Genomic DNA, 15,505 nt, shown 5'->3' on the forward strand with positions numbered 1-15,505 from the left:
TTCAAACATAGCAGAAGATTTATTTACATTTCATCTACTAAAAAAGACATTAAAACCTTCACACAGAACTACTTAAGGATGTCTTCCTGAGGTGTGCAACATTGTGGTTAAAAAATCCATTATGAACATGTACAGTACACGTATCACTTCCATTTATCTTGGTTTGGATAATGCGAGCCAACGCAATGTTATTAGTATAATGGCCAATTTGGGATGTACTACAATGTGGTGAATCACTTCCTTAATAGATGCTGAAAGCAGCTTAAGTGACTAATAAGCCTGTGCTGCTGTGAGACTGAGAGCAGGATGGATGGCCGCAGACTCGGCAGCACGGAGATGGAGGCCAAACCCTGGCGTGCGTCCCCGCTGAGGAACACTTCCTGTAGCTGATTAATATTTTAATCCCGACACTGTTTCACAGGCCGGACCATCAACTGATTCTGAGCGATCTCCTTTCATTTGCTTCACTGTGCAGCAACTCGTCTTTCTAAGAATCAGCTTCTGCAGTACAGTCTTAACTTCAAACTCCTGATTTAATGGATAGTTAATTGATTAATTACTGAATCAACAATCAAAAAATAATCAGTGATATTTGTCCGACATTTTCTGGTTATAGCTTTTCTTATACGACAAGTTTCTTGCTCATTTTTATTTATTTAATTACAATCAATAAGCTGTCAGACTTTAATTTAAAAAAACAATTCATGAGGGCTTTTTGTTGTTTTGTTGTTGCTGATTGTTAATTACAACGTGCCCCCAAATTTACTGACTTTTTCTGCAGAATACACACTGCTTCTTTTTTTTTAATCCTCCTCTGATTTCCTTGTTTTTCCTTGTTTAATAACATTGTAAATTTAATGCAGCGAGGCTCTGATGGAGTCATTATGAGGGACAATTTGTAGACCAAGTAATTATGTGATTAATTGAACATTTCCAATCATCAACTCAAAAAAACAAATGCATGTTTTGTTATTTTTGCAGGTTGTAATGAAGCATGTACAACAGGGTCAAATCAGGGTCAAAATTAATAAGAAATACATGTATTTTTGTATAAATATATTCTCCATATTGTACTTTTAATGAAATAATAATGGTGCATTAGATGAGGCTGCACTGACAAACAAGCTTTCAATCAACAATTGACTTCCTATGTAAATGTGGTTTTGTCAGTTGTGGAATAAAAAGGCTCCTGAACATAAATGACTCTTGAAGTGAGATTGTTTCGAGAACTGCTTTGGCCGAGGTCGAGGTTTAACTTTTAAGCCAACATAGATATAAAGTCCTTAAAGTGCTCACAAAAAAAAGACACCTTCAATTCAATGACAAGGTTTTAAGCATCAAAAATAGAGCTCATAAACCACATTCAAACACTTACATTATATGTTAGGTGCCAAATTATTCTAATATTATTGCACTAACACACAGACAGAAGTGATGCAGAATTAAAGACAAAACAAAACCTCATATTATCAGGTTTGTTGGGACTTGAAACAAAGACAAATACACTTCTTGTAATTGTTTCTGCATAAATGATTTGTTCCCATGTAATCTCGGCTGTTTCGACAGAGAACAATATAATCACACAGCGGAGGGAGCGCTTCATTTTACAGGGCCGTAAGTATAAATAAAGGATAGTCTATTATGGTATTGTGTAATTTCACATTCAGTAATTTTTCACCATTATGATGACTGAGGCCAATAACCTCCAACTCATCAGGAGTTCATACACATGACGCACGAGCTGTTACATCTTTCCTGGAGTTATTACATAATGTACTGAAAAAGAGTAATTTCAGTTTCTGCTGTATCATATAACTCACACCGGACAAGACCTTGGCAACAGCTATTCTCCGGTGAAGCGGCCATGATGTCACCCTAACTCGTTTCAGCTGTGATGTGAACCGGCTTTAATAAGCTCCGGTCCAGAGGCACCGACCGAGGCTTCGGGAGCGTTTAGCAGCTGCGATGCTAACTAACTGACCTTCGCTCTTTAAAACAATACAGCCATGAAACGCCCCAAATCCAGCATCTTCTTCTCAAGCCTCCCCCTCCCTTCCTAACTCAGACTGTTTCTGTGTTGTATTTACTCAATAGGTGGGTGGGGATGTGGACGCTTATGAAAACTCATGTATTAAACAACACCATCTGTTTTTGAGGCCGGCCAGCTGTGGAGACGAAGCCGCTACAGATGACGCAGTATCGGTTTATATATTCATCGACTCATTAGCGCTAATCATGCACTGTAACTGTACAACTGTGGCTCAAACTGCCTCCGCAGCCCTTGGCTAATGACTAAATAATGATTACAAGGGCAAACAAACTCAAACTTCTTTTACTTCATACTGATCTGAGCACATCGGGGTTCAGTTTCAATCACCAGGTGGACGATTTGTTGCTAAAATCAGCGCTCTCGTTCTCACTACTCAGACTACTACTTGTTTTCTCTGCTTTCCTTCACTGCTTCACCTTAAATCAGCCTCTCTAAAGATGATTTAAATAAAAAATCAACCCAATGTTTGGGCTAGAGGACCTTGACAGAGAGGTGATCTAGAGAGAAGACGTCACTCCCTACTGATTTGCAGATGTTTATAGAAAAGACTGAAAAAAAAAGTGTGACATTTCTCAAAGAGTTCAGACTGAGTTGGGAACATGAAGAGCTTTTAAAGACATTAGACTACATGCACAGCTGGGCTAAACTAATAAATTTGACTGATTGACAAACACTGAACCCTTTATTCCTCTAATAATTGGGGGGAAAGTGCCCAATCAAAATGCCCAGTTTAAAAAAATAAGCACAAGCAAAAATAATATCTGAATACATTTCTGTTTGAAAAGGTTGGCTTAATTCTTGACTTTGGAAAATAATCGTATTTTAAGCTCCACTTACAAGATTTTGCATTAATTTTACAATCAGATCATCAGATTTTTTTGTTTTTGATTGTTTTAATGCTTTGTTTTATGTTTTATGTGTATTGTATTGTCTTTGTTTTAATGTATTTTATATGTTGAACTGTGCTCTGCTATGTGTTGCTGTTCCTGTTTTAATGTATTTTATGTGTCTTTTGATATTGTATTGTGTGGATGTGGATAAGTGTTGAGGTTTGTAGGTTTTGTACAATCTTGTTACTATATTTGTGCGAAAAGACAACCAACTATTAATGTCTACTCTACTGTCTCTGTAACTTTAAACTGCTGATAACTCGACAACACGAAAAAAGTTCTTGGCAAACAAAATAGGATAGTGTTCCTCTTTTGTTAACAACCTGCTAGGGCTGGGCAATATATTGAAATTATATCGATATCGTGATATGAGACTAGATATCGTCTTAGATTATGGATATCGGAATATCGCAATATGTCATCAGTGTTGTCTTTTCCTGGTTTTAAATGATGCATTATAGTAAAATATATAATTTCATGAACACACCAGACTGTTACAGACTAGCTGTTCTTTTATTTACCTTTTACCCACTTTTCATTGTTCCATTGTGTACATTTTTTGTGAAAGCATCGACAGTTATCTCTATAATGTTGTTGCAAAATCGATAGTGAGGTATTTGGTCTAAAATATCGGGATATTTGATTTTGTCCATATCAACCAGCCCTAAAACCTGGACACTGTCCAAATCTCAGACAGAACACATATATATAAATATATAATATAAATATTACGGGTTTCAGCATTAATGCGTTAACCGTGATGAGATTAAGGGCCGAGTATAACGCCTTAATAGCTCCTCGCTGACTTACTCACTGTCACAGACTGCTGTTATAATCGACCTCTGTAAACTGTGCACAGTGCACAGCATGTGTTCATATGGTAGGAGTCTTCCTGCTGCTGTCATATTACTGCACTGTCTGCACACTGTTGGGATTTTCCTTCCAGTAAAGGATTTTGATATGAGCAGACACTCAGGGCGGCATTTTACCGGAGGCGACAAAAAAAAAGAAGATTGGTTTTCTATCGCTTATTTGCACGTCATGTCTTCTTTTTATAATGTCACCAAGTAACAAGCCTGTTTTGACAATGTAAGGAGTAGAAAGTCAAATGTTCAAATGTAGGGAGTAAAAGTAAAAAGTCAGTACAGTTTCCCTGAGCTTCACAATAATTTCTCATCTATCTCTTTTTAAAAACTCTCTCACTTTTAAAGGTCTATTGTAGCCCAGCTGGATTTAGTCTTGAACACAATGTTTCTCATCGTTGGTGTTGAAAACAGGAAACCGTAAAACCATCTGCGATCATGTAAACACTTTGGTGGAAATCATCAGAATAATTTCTTCAGTAGAGAATAAAAAAATAGTTTGTGTGACTGGAATCAATAGTACTACAATACTTGATATTGTTCCAGTGTGAGAAGTTTGAGATTTGTGGGAAAAACAACAGCTGGATTCATCTTCTCACTCTGTTTCCTGTGTGAGTTGGTTATCCAGCTGACCTGCTGGACACGGACGGATCCGGTTAGTTAGTTTCTGTGTTTTTCCGCTTACACGTGGTCACAGTGACAATATTTCACATACCTTGCAAGTCAAATAGCGAGCTAGCGTCCGTGGCTTTCTCAGAGGGCGCCTGCGTTATGGGTCGCAAGAAAGAGCGGTAGCCCTTCAATATGGCTGCCATGAAGCGCAGGAAGGCTTCCTGGATCTCCAGCTCCACAGCGTGGAGGCTTTTCCCGCAGCTCAGCTCGGATGACTCGCTCATGCTCAGCTCCAGCAACCCATCGGGCCGGCACTGACCTGAAGACACATAAAGAAGCAGCGATCAGAATCAACGTAAAGATCGAATCATCACTTTAAACTGAGGTTAATGTTGAAAATGTTGCATGATTTGTTTTTAGGCCTATTTACAGCTTTAGGTGCTTTAGTAAATATTCAGATTAGGATAAGAATTGTATGATTAGGATAAATAAGCTCCAATTGATACCCAAGTTTCTCCAGAGCTCCCTGAGGCTTTAGGGTCTCAACTAAAACCTCTGGCAGAGGTATCAATATGCAGCACTTCTCTGGCAGCGACCGGGCAGATTTTCAACTTCACTGAATTAGAAAATTCATTCATTCAATTTCTACAGCTCAATGAGCAGCAAGTTTCATGGTCTCCCAGTGAGCCTGCTCCTCGAAACAGTGGAGAAAGTTGAGTATATAATACAATGAGCTCTACGGCGGGGCAGGCGGCTAATTAGAGAACGATGCTGTGATGGGATTATTGCTGGCTTTCAATTTGTTATACAGAGAGCAGAACGCTGCAGATTGAATAGAGGACCAACTGTACAGACAATAGAATAAAACAGTCCAGTCCAGAACTAAAGATGATGAATGAAGCATAACGGACCCTGCGAGGGTCTTAATTAGCCGCATATCTTCTTTTACTTTTGATTACATTGAATGTCAGAAAAGATGTTGAAGTAATGCAGTCTGAGGTTGGATTTCTTTACTTTTAATCCAGTTCCAAAACTTTCTCAATTTACTTTTATTTGAAATGTAATAAAACACACATATTACATCTGAAACAGTGTGTTGGGTGAAATGATTGATGGCTCGGTAATGATTTGCTTAACTGAACTGGACCAGTATATTAACTCAGACTGGGTTCAGGTTAGGCTGAGTTTAAATTAAACCTTTTAAAAGAACACAGTAACTTTACATATTTGATACAGTGTGTAGCTGTGTGCTTATTCGAGTCCCAAAAACTCTTCATCAGAGCTGTCGCTGTGCGCAAATAGACTACTGCACCCGAGCCACGCTTCAACATCAGTTTGGTTTGTAAATACTGAAACATCACAGCAACTAGTGTCCCGAAATACTTCTGCTCAAAACACAATCATATTTCTGTATACAGCATTAACGGGTCATCAATAGTTTATTTTCATTAGCTGCCGAAACAGCTGGAGCATGCAGCGTGTGCTTAACACCGCTGTTTATAGGATGTTATGGTTCATAAGTGTGGACGCTCACATCGTTATCGTTATAGTTATCATTCTTAATGTGGACGGCCCTTTACATATCTATCATCATATGCAGATCCAACCTCTCTCTGTATTTTACTGTTATATAGGACACACCAGTGTATAAGACACACCCCACTTTTAAATGAAAAGATATTGCATTAAAGGTGCATCTTATAAACTGGTTTTTACGGTACCTGAAAGATCGGACCGGTAATAATACAACAAAATCAAACTGATACATTTTTTATAATCGTTGTTTCCACCAGTCGATGTATCAACCCAGTACTCACCGTCAATCAGCTGCTGGTACAGATTGCTCAGCACATTCATTAGGTTTTTACAGGCTTTCTTTGGCAGGATCTTCCATGTGAGGGCTCGCTTATCTTCATTGCTGGAAAAGCAGAAGCATACAGTACTCTGAGCTCTGGAGGGTTAGAGGAGAGGGAGAAAGAGAGAGAGGCCAAAACCAACATGCACTGCGGTCGGCCCCCGGAGGGAGTTCAGACCACCCTAACGCTGCGTCTGGCTGGTAATGAGGCCAAAAATGATGTGAACCATTACTGACCTTACCTGACACACCAGAAAATTGCATTCTCCTCATATTAAAACAAGACTGACACTACAAAAATAACCATTTCCACCCAAGCTTCAGGAAAAATGGCCTGATATCTAAACTTAGAAACTCATGATGTGGTAGTTTTGTGGTCGCTGGGGAAAAAAAACAGGTTGCATCAAATGCAACACTGTTGAACTCTTAGCTGGAATGCTGCACAGTCTTACTGCTCTGTGGTTAACCTCACACACACACACACACACACACACACAGACACACAGACACTATAAAATATTCACCAAGACAAGTCTACTAAAAAGTGAAGTGACACGAAGTTGTGCACATTTGAAACTTTTTGTGCTCACTGGAAGATGGTGTTTGTGTCCAGGTCCACGCAGCTCACATCTGGAGGGGGGTCGTAAAGGTCAAAGTAGCGAGAGTCCACCCCGACGATGAACGGGCACGGGGCGCTCAACACGTCAGCCAGCGCCAGGGGGCACAGAGGGATGTACGGGCACGGCCAGTGGAAAGGAAAGATCATCTGAGGAGGAGGAGGAGGAGGGTGAAGATGAGAAAGAGACTAAAATAAGATGAGGCCCACTGATGAGCCAGAGCCACTATCAAGTTAAAATACTTCTATGACTAAAAGATGTTATATGTTGCTGATTTATTCGTGTTATCTCAAAGAGGTAATCAGTCTCTTAAAACCACATCATGATGACATAAATTAAACTGGTTGGAAAAACTTTCTGCTTCACATCTGCATTCCCTCGTCTCCCACACAAAGCAGGAATGTCACTGACTTTTCCACAACTGGTGGTGAACACACTGTAATTACTGCTATAAGACGTTAATAACTATTACTGCAGCAGTTCAGCAAAAGTAAAGGAAAGAAGATTAGATTCATGAGGGCTCAACCGATACTGGATTTTTGGGACCGATGGCGACACCGATATTAGGAAGTTAAACAATTCCGATATGGATATATTGGCCGATAATACCTCCATTACAGATCTTTGTCACAAACGTTTGAAAACCACATTTAAGGGATAATTACAAAAAAAAATTGTGTGTTTATGAATATACAGACTACTGTATATACATAAACTTTTTTTTGTAATGATCCCTCAAATGTGGTTTTCAAATGCTTGTGACAAAGATATGTAATGGAAGCCATGGTATTATACAGTTTAACAATCTTTGTTGTATAAAATGACATGAGTGTACTAAGACAGTAAACTTCACTGGAAATGTGTAGTTGCTATACATTTTAAAAAATGCAGACCAAAAAAAACATGCATATATTATACATGAATTAAGTAAAAGGGGCCACATTTACATAAAATGCTACCGATATATCGGCTTCGGCACATATCGTAGATCATATCCACAGATACTGATATATCTGTGATAGGTCAATATCGGCCAATAATATCAGCTGACAAATATATTGGTCAGGCTGTAATATTTACAAACAACAAGGGAGCAGCATGAAGAAGGAAGTAAATATGGTGAAGGAGAGATAAATACACCGCCGGTTGGAGGATGAGAAGCCAGGTGATAACTTACAGACACCAAAGCTTCAGTGACGCTGGTGAGTACGGCGGGTCGTAACGAGTGAACCAGGATCTTATGTTCAGTGACAGCGAACACCAGTAGGGTGACGGCGTTCTCTGGTCCGAGGTTCTGGAGCAGTGTGGAAAACCGACCGCCACTACAGACAACAAAACAACAAATGTGCAAAAGTTAACAACAGAAATGTGAAGTCGTACAAAAGAAGCTAAACAGGTTCAATCCAAACATCTCAGATCAGTGCATTAAATGTAACGAAGGTAAAGGGATTCATGGGAATGTCTTGTTATGAAAGATTTTTGGAAGAAAGTTGTATCGCTGAAGCAATCGCTAAAATGCGTTTCAAGTTTGTTATCTATGGAACATTTTTAATTTGTATTAAAGGGAAAATCTAAGGACTTTGAGAACATGTGAGGACCATTCATGGACTTCCTAAAAAAAGAGCCTCAAAAGCTGAGACTAAAGTTCAAATTGTACATCATTAGTAGGTTACTGTTTTTACCTTTTTTCCTTTTTTGGGGGGCATTTGTTTCTCTTTATTTATTATCATGTTCTGCATGTTTGATATGTTTGATAAAATCCAATAAATATAATGTTATAATTAATTTTTTCATTTCATTCATTTATTTACATGAAGTTATTATTATTATTATTATCATTATTTATTTTTTTCATTTATTATTATGTCCTCCAATGGGGTCTCTTTTCTGGCTTTCTATTTCAAGTGTATGAAGGAAGCTTAACTTGATACTTGATACAGTATTTCAGACCTGTTCTTGAAAATGTATCAAGCAAACCAGCCTTCCAATGATTCTCTCAACTTCTGAAGAGTTTCTGGAGGTTTGTATGTGAAATACAAACTTTGAAAAACGTTCTCCTTTGCTGCTCTTACCTGAGCGGTAAAGGAGAAGACACTGGCTGGCTCAACATCAGGCTGTCATGAGGGGAAAGCTGTAGAAAAAAGCCAGAAGGTGAGATATAAAAACAACCGAGCAAAACATGTCTGTACTTCATCTACTGTATAACGGAGGAACTAACTAACCCACAGGCAACACTATCCTCTGCAAAAATGATAATGACTCAGTTCTAACATGCACCATTATGCAACACAACGAACTCTCCAAAGCGAAACTTACCTGCACCAGGATGCGAGGCCTCTGAGAGGAAGGGAAGGGAACTTTGTGCATAAAATGAGAGATGTGCCTGTGAGGAAGAAGAATTAAGGGAATGTGAGGCCAAAAATAACAGCAGTGGGCGGCTGAATAATCCGTCAGCGCTCTCGTCTTAGACAGGTACGAGTTGTGAGCAGGCAGTAAAACATGAAAAGCATGAATATTCTTTCATTTACCACTTAACGGGGGGAAATGTCAAGTAAGAATCCAAACTAACTGAAGAACCACAATTGATGACTGATTTTAATGATTGGTGGACTTTTCTTTTTCTTTCCTACTTCCTAAAAAGAGAAGATATCTTAACCCTTAAATACTGTTCAGGGTCAAATTTAACTCATTCTTACATTTCAGAGTTGTAAAAACATCCTTTACACATTTCTGTCGCTACTGCTGTGGCTATAAAATGGTAGATAAATCGTTTTGAGAGCGTCACATAAGCCCCACGAAATGACTCGTTTCACTACCAGAATTTAATCGATTTGGTCCGCTAACATTTGGAAAATCTAGAAGAGCTGCAGGATTTAATTATTTTATCCCCATACAAGTTAGCAGAAGGCTAACTGGAAGTTAACCGCTCAGCCAGCTGGACATGAGCAGAGTACACTCATCTGGCCAGTGTGTGAATATTGCCACCAACACCAGATTTAAAGCCTCAGTGTAACACAGAGAGATTTACCTGGCGCTTCATCAGCATTGTATAAACCCATTTGGTAAGGGCTTGAACGTAACACACATTCATTTATATGCAAATGTGCTGCACTGCAGGTTTAATTTAGTGAGGTTAATATATTTCAGTTTGAGGAATCATTAAAAATTCAGAAAGTAATGCAGCCTTTCAACGAGAAAATAGATATATATTTTTGCCTTGAATAATTGAGAAGACTGTGAAAGAAAACAATGATAAACACAGAATATACAATGTTCAAAGTAAAAGACAAAACACGGGAGACTCACTTCTCGATGGGCAGCGCGTGAGGGCCGGAGATGGAGTAGCGATAGAGGAATGTGAGGAACTTGCGGAAAGCATCGAAGAAGGGCCAGTGGGACAGCAGGCAGATACACTTGTTGGTGTGGACAGAGCGAGGGGTGGTGGTGTTGCCGCTGGTGGCAGAAGCTGTAGTGTTGGAGATGGAAGAGGAAGAGGAGGAGGAGGAGGAGGAAGAGGAGGAGGATGAGGGGGAGGGTTTTTGGGGATCTGGGTTTAGGAGACCAAGCTGGGAGCGCTGCTGATCGGACAGACACTCCGGTGGGAAGGGCTCGTAGAACTGAATGGCAGCACCGTACACCTAAAAACAGGAAAGATTTGTTGTGTTAGCAATGCTATAATAAACATATATCATTATTTCTCAGTCTAGTTATGATAATACAACCAGAAAATAACGAAAATGTGTATACAGTATTAAAAAACAGAAGAAAAAAATAGAAAACAGTTTAATAATTCATGTTAAATTTTGTGTACATATTTCCTGTATTTGTGTTTATGGCGGTGGACTAAGACTTTTGCACAGTACGGTACATTATACATTTATGAACTGACAGTTTTAAACATTGTATTTCCTTATCCTAACCAGTGTTGGGGCCAGTAATGCATTATTAAGTAACGCATTATAGTACTTGATGTAAGGAGTAACATAAGACATTAGGTCTGAATTTAAGAACTCAGTTGTTTAATTACATTTTCAAAAAGGTAGGGTTAGGGGTTTTTTTTAACCAGCTATTCCTGTAGCTACATTTTCACCATAAGAAAAGAAAATCCGCCACAAATTTGCACCGTTACTACTTTTTTGGCAGGCAGGCACCTGGCAATGTGCCACAGTTATATCACTGCACGTGTGTATGGCAGCTCAGAAGGGACAGCATTCACTTTGTGGAAATATTCACATTATTTTGATTTTATGAGAGAAAACAAGAGCAAGAACATTACAGTAACATGCAAGTTGTGTCCAGGTAACAAGAGCCTGTTGGCCTGTTGCAGTGATGTAGGATGTGTTAAAAAGCCTGTGTGTAGTTTTATTACTTGTATGTGGGCATATGTTTGAAAAGCCACTTGAGTACAATAAAGTGTAAAGATTTACAGATTATGGGCCAGACTTGGATGTGTGATGATGGTATAGTCATTATATTTAAAGGAGGTCTTGACTAAACCAACATACCCGAGGAATCATACAGGGTTTTTCATTTTCAGTAACTCAAAAGTACTCTAATGAGTTACTTTTCTCAGAGGGTATTGCTGTAATGTACTCAGTTTCTTTTAAAAGTAACGTTCGCCAACACTGAGCCTAACCTTAACCTAATTCTAACTAAGTCTTAACCCTCAAAACAGCCCTTTGAAGAAGTGAAAATGTGCTCGCTTGCCCCAAATATCCTCTTTCTCAACACAGAAATACAAGAACACACAAAACACATACACACAAAAACACTCCAACAGATGAAATGGCCGAATAATACTGAAAAGAAGCAGACAGTTCAGAAACCTCTATGCAGCACTCTGACTCATCTGTGCCCTCTGAAATAGATGGAAACATTAATAAGCGTGGGAATAAAATAAGTACAGTACACCATCGTTTAAACTTTATTGAATATCAATATGAATGAGTGCCAGCTGTGGCCAAACAAACAGCGGTCTGCTGAGCCAGTAGCAGCGTTAGGCTGAATGAATCCCCTCAGCTTCCTGGAAATTTGAGTCTTTCCCAATTCATGCACACATCAAAGCTAACCGGCTTATCTGCTGGCTGGCTCGGTTAGGCCGCCTGTGTGGGTCAGATTTTAAATTTCACCCCAAAAGGGACTCGTGAACCCCACGTCTTTGTTTGAACTGCCTTTAAACTGGATGAATGTGAAAGTTTAAGTCAATTAAAGCGTGCATGTAAAGAGGTGAAGCCTTTCTGCTCTCATAAGAGTAGGAAGGCAGTGATATGTGGGTGCATGTGTGTGTGTGTGTACTTGTGTGTGTGCATGCTTGTGTGTGTGTGCACTTGTGTGTGCGCGCCTGTGTGTTTGTGCATGCTTGTGTGTGTGTGTGTGCTTGTGTGTCTGGTGCATGCCTGTGTGTGTGTGTGTGTGTGTGTCCGTGTGTGTTTCTGCATGCTTGTGTGTGTGTCTGCTTGTGTGTGTGTCTGCTTGTGTGTGTGTGTGTGTGTGTGTGTGTGTGTGTGTGTGTGTGTGTGTGTGTGTGTGTGTGTGTGCGTGTGTGTGTGTGTGTGTGTGTGTGTGTGTGCGTTTTTGCATGCTTGTGTGTGTGTCTGCTTGTGTGTGTGTGTGTGTGTGTGTGTGTGTGTGTGTGTGTGTGTGTGTGCGTGCACATGGGTCAACAGGTGACTTCTCATTTAAACATGGAGTCTGCAGAGTGCCAGAGTGTCCTGCTGATTCTCTCTCCGACCTTGGCCGGTAAAACACAAGTCAGCATACACACTGTCCTCACCAAATATCCCCCTGCATGTGCTACTCTCCGACCTTGGCCGGTAAAACACAAGTCAGCATACACACTGTCCTCACCAAATATCCCCCTGCATGTGCTACAGCAGGCCTGCACACACACACACACACACACACACACACACACCTGTGCACACACTAACTTGACTCAGCATCAGACCGCAGAGGGTTTGGCACCGGTGATCGCTCCTGACCCCTAACTGGCCTTGTTCAAGCAGAGCTGCTGTTATCTAAACATCAGCAGGATTTGGGAGTTATTTGTTTTCGATCACAATTGTGTCTCACCACATAATTCACTAATATGTGTCAACATGAGCCTCATCCCAACCGAACCGCTCTCCAAACACACAGAGCAGTACAGCGGGGAGGCCCTCTGTGTGTGTGTTTATGCCTCATTCAGACAAACATGGTGGTTAGTGTCAGTTTAGCAGGATGGTTTCACTGAGTTGCTTCATACACGCTGAATCACTCTACAGATGTTGGTAACCTGCAGGACTGTGCATGCAGAGTTTAGTTTGGGGAGGAGCAGGTGCTCACATTCATTCACATTCACATTACACGTCTGCTGGGTCGTCTCATTGATCAGCAGACAGCGCAACGAGGATGCTGCTGCAGTAGGAACACACACACACACACACACACACACATACACAAAGTACAAAATTAACTTTTTTGTCCTCCAGCCAAATGGCTTATAAATAGTCAAATTGTAATTAATAGATTAACGTTGTTTTTTTGGCCAGTGAGTAAATGAAATCTACCAATTACTTGCTTATTATACCAGCTAATTTTGTGCCTACACACACACACAGACACACACACACACACACACACACAAACACACACACACACACACACAGTGAGCGGAGGCACCAACCAGAGCAACTTTGATCAATTTTACAATCAACAGGGAATCAATCAAGCTGTCAATAGCTGTAAAAACAATAATAAAATCAACCTGAACTTGATTAAGACTATAGTATGTTTATAGTCTTTTTATTCTATTTTTATCTTATTTGTTATGTTTTACAATTTTGTTCTATTTTATTTCATGTTTTTTTTAAATTATTATTATTGTCACTCAGTAAGTCTTATCTTCTTATCTATTTCATTTGTTTCTTTTGTCTTTTAATCTCTTTTTTTAACCTACCTACAGTATATTAAACTTTATCTCTTTCACTCCATTTTACTTTTGTTTTGTCATTTTTTTAACTTTATTTTATCATTCTTATGTTCTCTTGCATGCATGCAGGTATAATTTTTTCTTTTCCTTTGATCTTTGTAATCTTTTTCTTTATGTTGTCCTCTGTCTACATTTGTTCTGTCTTATTATCAGCTTGTCAATCAACTGTGAAGCACTTTGAACTACACTAACCTGTATGAAAGCTGACTGATCTGATTGATTGACAGATTTTAATCTACACCTCTACTCTGAGTCCTGTTCACCAATAAATTCAGACTCTTTTTTTTTCAAATTGGAAACCTCCTCGGGGATTAAAAAATAAAACTATCAGTCTGTTTGTCCTGCTTCAGCTTGACCAGAGAGGAAACTGCAGACAGAGATGGATGGAAAGAGGAGGAAGAGGAAGAGAGAGTCATACCACTTTAAAGATGCTTGGCAGAGTATGATTTAAGTGCAGGATGTGAAGGAGGAGGCAGGATGGGGTGAAGAGGAGGGGGCTTTAATAGAGCCTGCAGCTAATTGCTACGGTGACATCTTAAAACTCATCTCTCCTCCCAAAAAACCCGTAGAGTCTGATTACTGCTGCTAAACAGAAGAGCATCAGTGTTTCCAGACTGTGAAAGGCGACATCCTGCACTCCTTATCAGGGAAGGTCCTGCCTCCAAATGAGCTCCAATGCCAACCAAAAGGGGTGACGTCACACCTCGCTAGTGCACCCTTCTTTAATATACAGTCTATGGTTGATGCATTTGCTGCAATACTCAGTTCGGACCATAGACAACCCCTAAATATAGAGTTACAAGATTTTCACCTGGCGACAGTAACATGCATGTCTGACCCACTTTCCCTTCTTGCATACAGAGCATTGTGGGTTTTTTCTCTCATGCCCCATTGTAGTGTTTTGGTCTGTGGTCGTGCCAGCTGCGTAGATGGCAGTTAGTCTGTTGCCGGGGTCCAACAGTCGCTGGCAGCATTTTGTGTCTGATGAATGCTACCGATAGAGAAAGAGAAACACAGAAAGAATCTATCCGTTTCATTCCTTCTTACCTTCTCTCCGGAGGCTCCGGTCAGGACGAAGGTAGAGAAAACAGGGAGGGAGTATTTGGTGTTAGCTGGCCAGCACTCGATCGTGGCCCCCATGGGAAGGCAGAAGAGAGGAACAGACTCTGGCAGCGGGAATGACTCATAGTCCTCCTCTGGATATCTACTGAATAAACCTTACAGGAGGAAAAAAAAAGAAGAGAAAAAAGAGAGAGAAAGAGAACTCAATTTAGAGAGTTGCTAAGTGCGACCTTCCCCCCTCTGTGATTACCAATTACGAGCTAATGTAGAGGCAAAGCCGCCTGTCCAATAAGCTTAAAATGAAACAAAATCTATTATAATCACAATGATAATGTACGACTTGGAGTCAGTCAGTGTTTTTTAGGAGAAAATGCCTGAATTCGTAATAAGTAATTAGTGCTTTAAGATCGCGCCTTTGGCTAATTAGTCACTGTCAACGGACACAAATGAGAAACAATTAAGTAGATTTTGTTTCGTGCACATAAAAACAGCTTCTGGAAAAAACACTTTGCATAATTAAGGAAACTCCGTCCTTCTATAAACCACCTGTGATGTTTTATAGAAGGTTTGCTTCCCATTTATATAT

General features: G+C 39.8%; 1 protein-coding gene across 1 annotated transcript in view; it reads right to left on the reverse strand.

The window, feature by feature from the left end:
- LOC133977718 (C-myc promoter-binding protein-like) overlaps positions 1-15,505 on the reverse strand; it is a 97,199-nt gene that overhangs the window by 45,918 nt on the left and 35,776 nt on the right. The window contains 8 exon segments of the mRNA XM_062416016.1: positions 4,519-4,734; positions 6,233-6,333; positions 6,861-7,036; positions 8,065-8,209; positions 8,960-9,018; positions 9,204-9,270; positions 10,194-10,525; positions 14,905-15,074. Coding sequence (XP_062272000.1) covers positions 4,519-4,734; positions 6,233-6,333; positions 6,861-7,036; positions 8,065-8,209; positions 8,960-9,018; positions 9,204-9,270; positions 10,194-10,525; positions 14,905-15,074 — 1,266 coding nt within the window.

This window comes from Scomber scombrus, chromosome 1 (genome assembly GCF_963691925.1).
Source record: "Scomber scombrus chromosome 1, fScoSco1.1, whole genome shotgun sequence".
Lineage (NCBI taxonomy): Eukaryota > Metazoa > Chordata > Actinopteri > Scombriformes > Scombridae > Scomber > Scomber scombrus.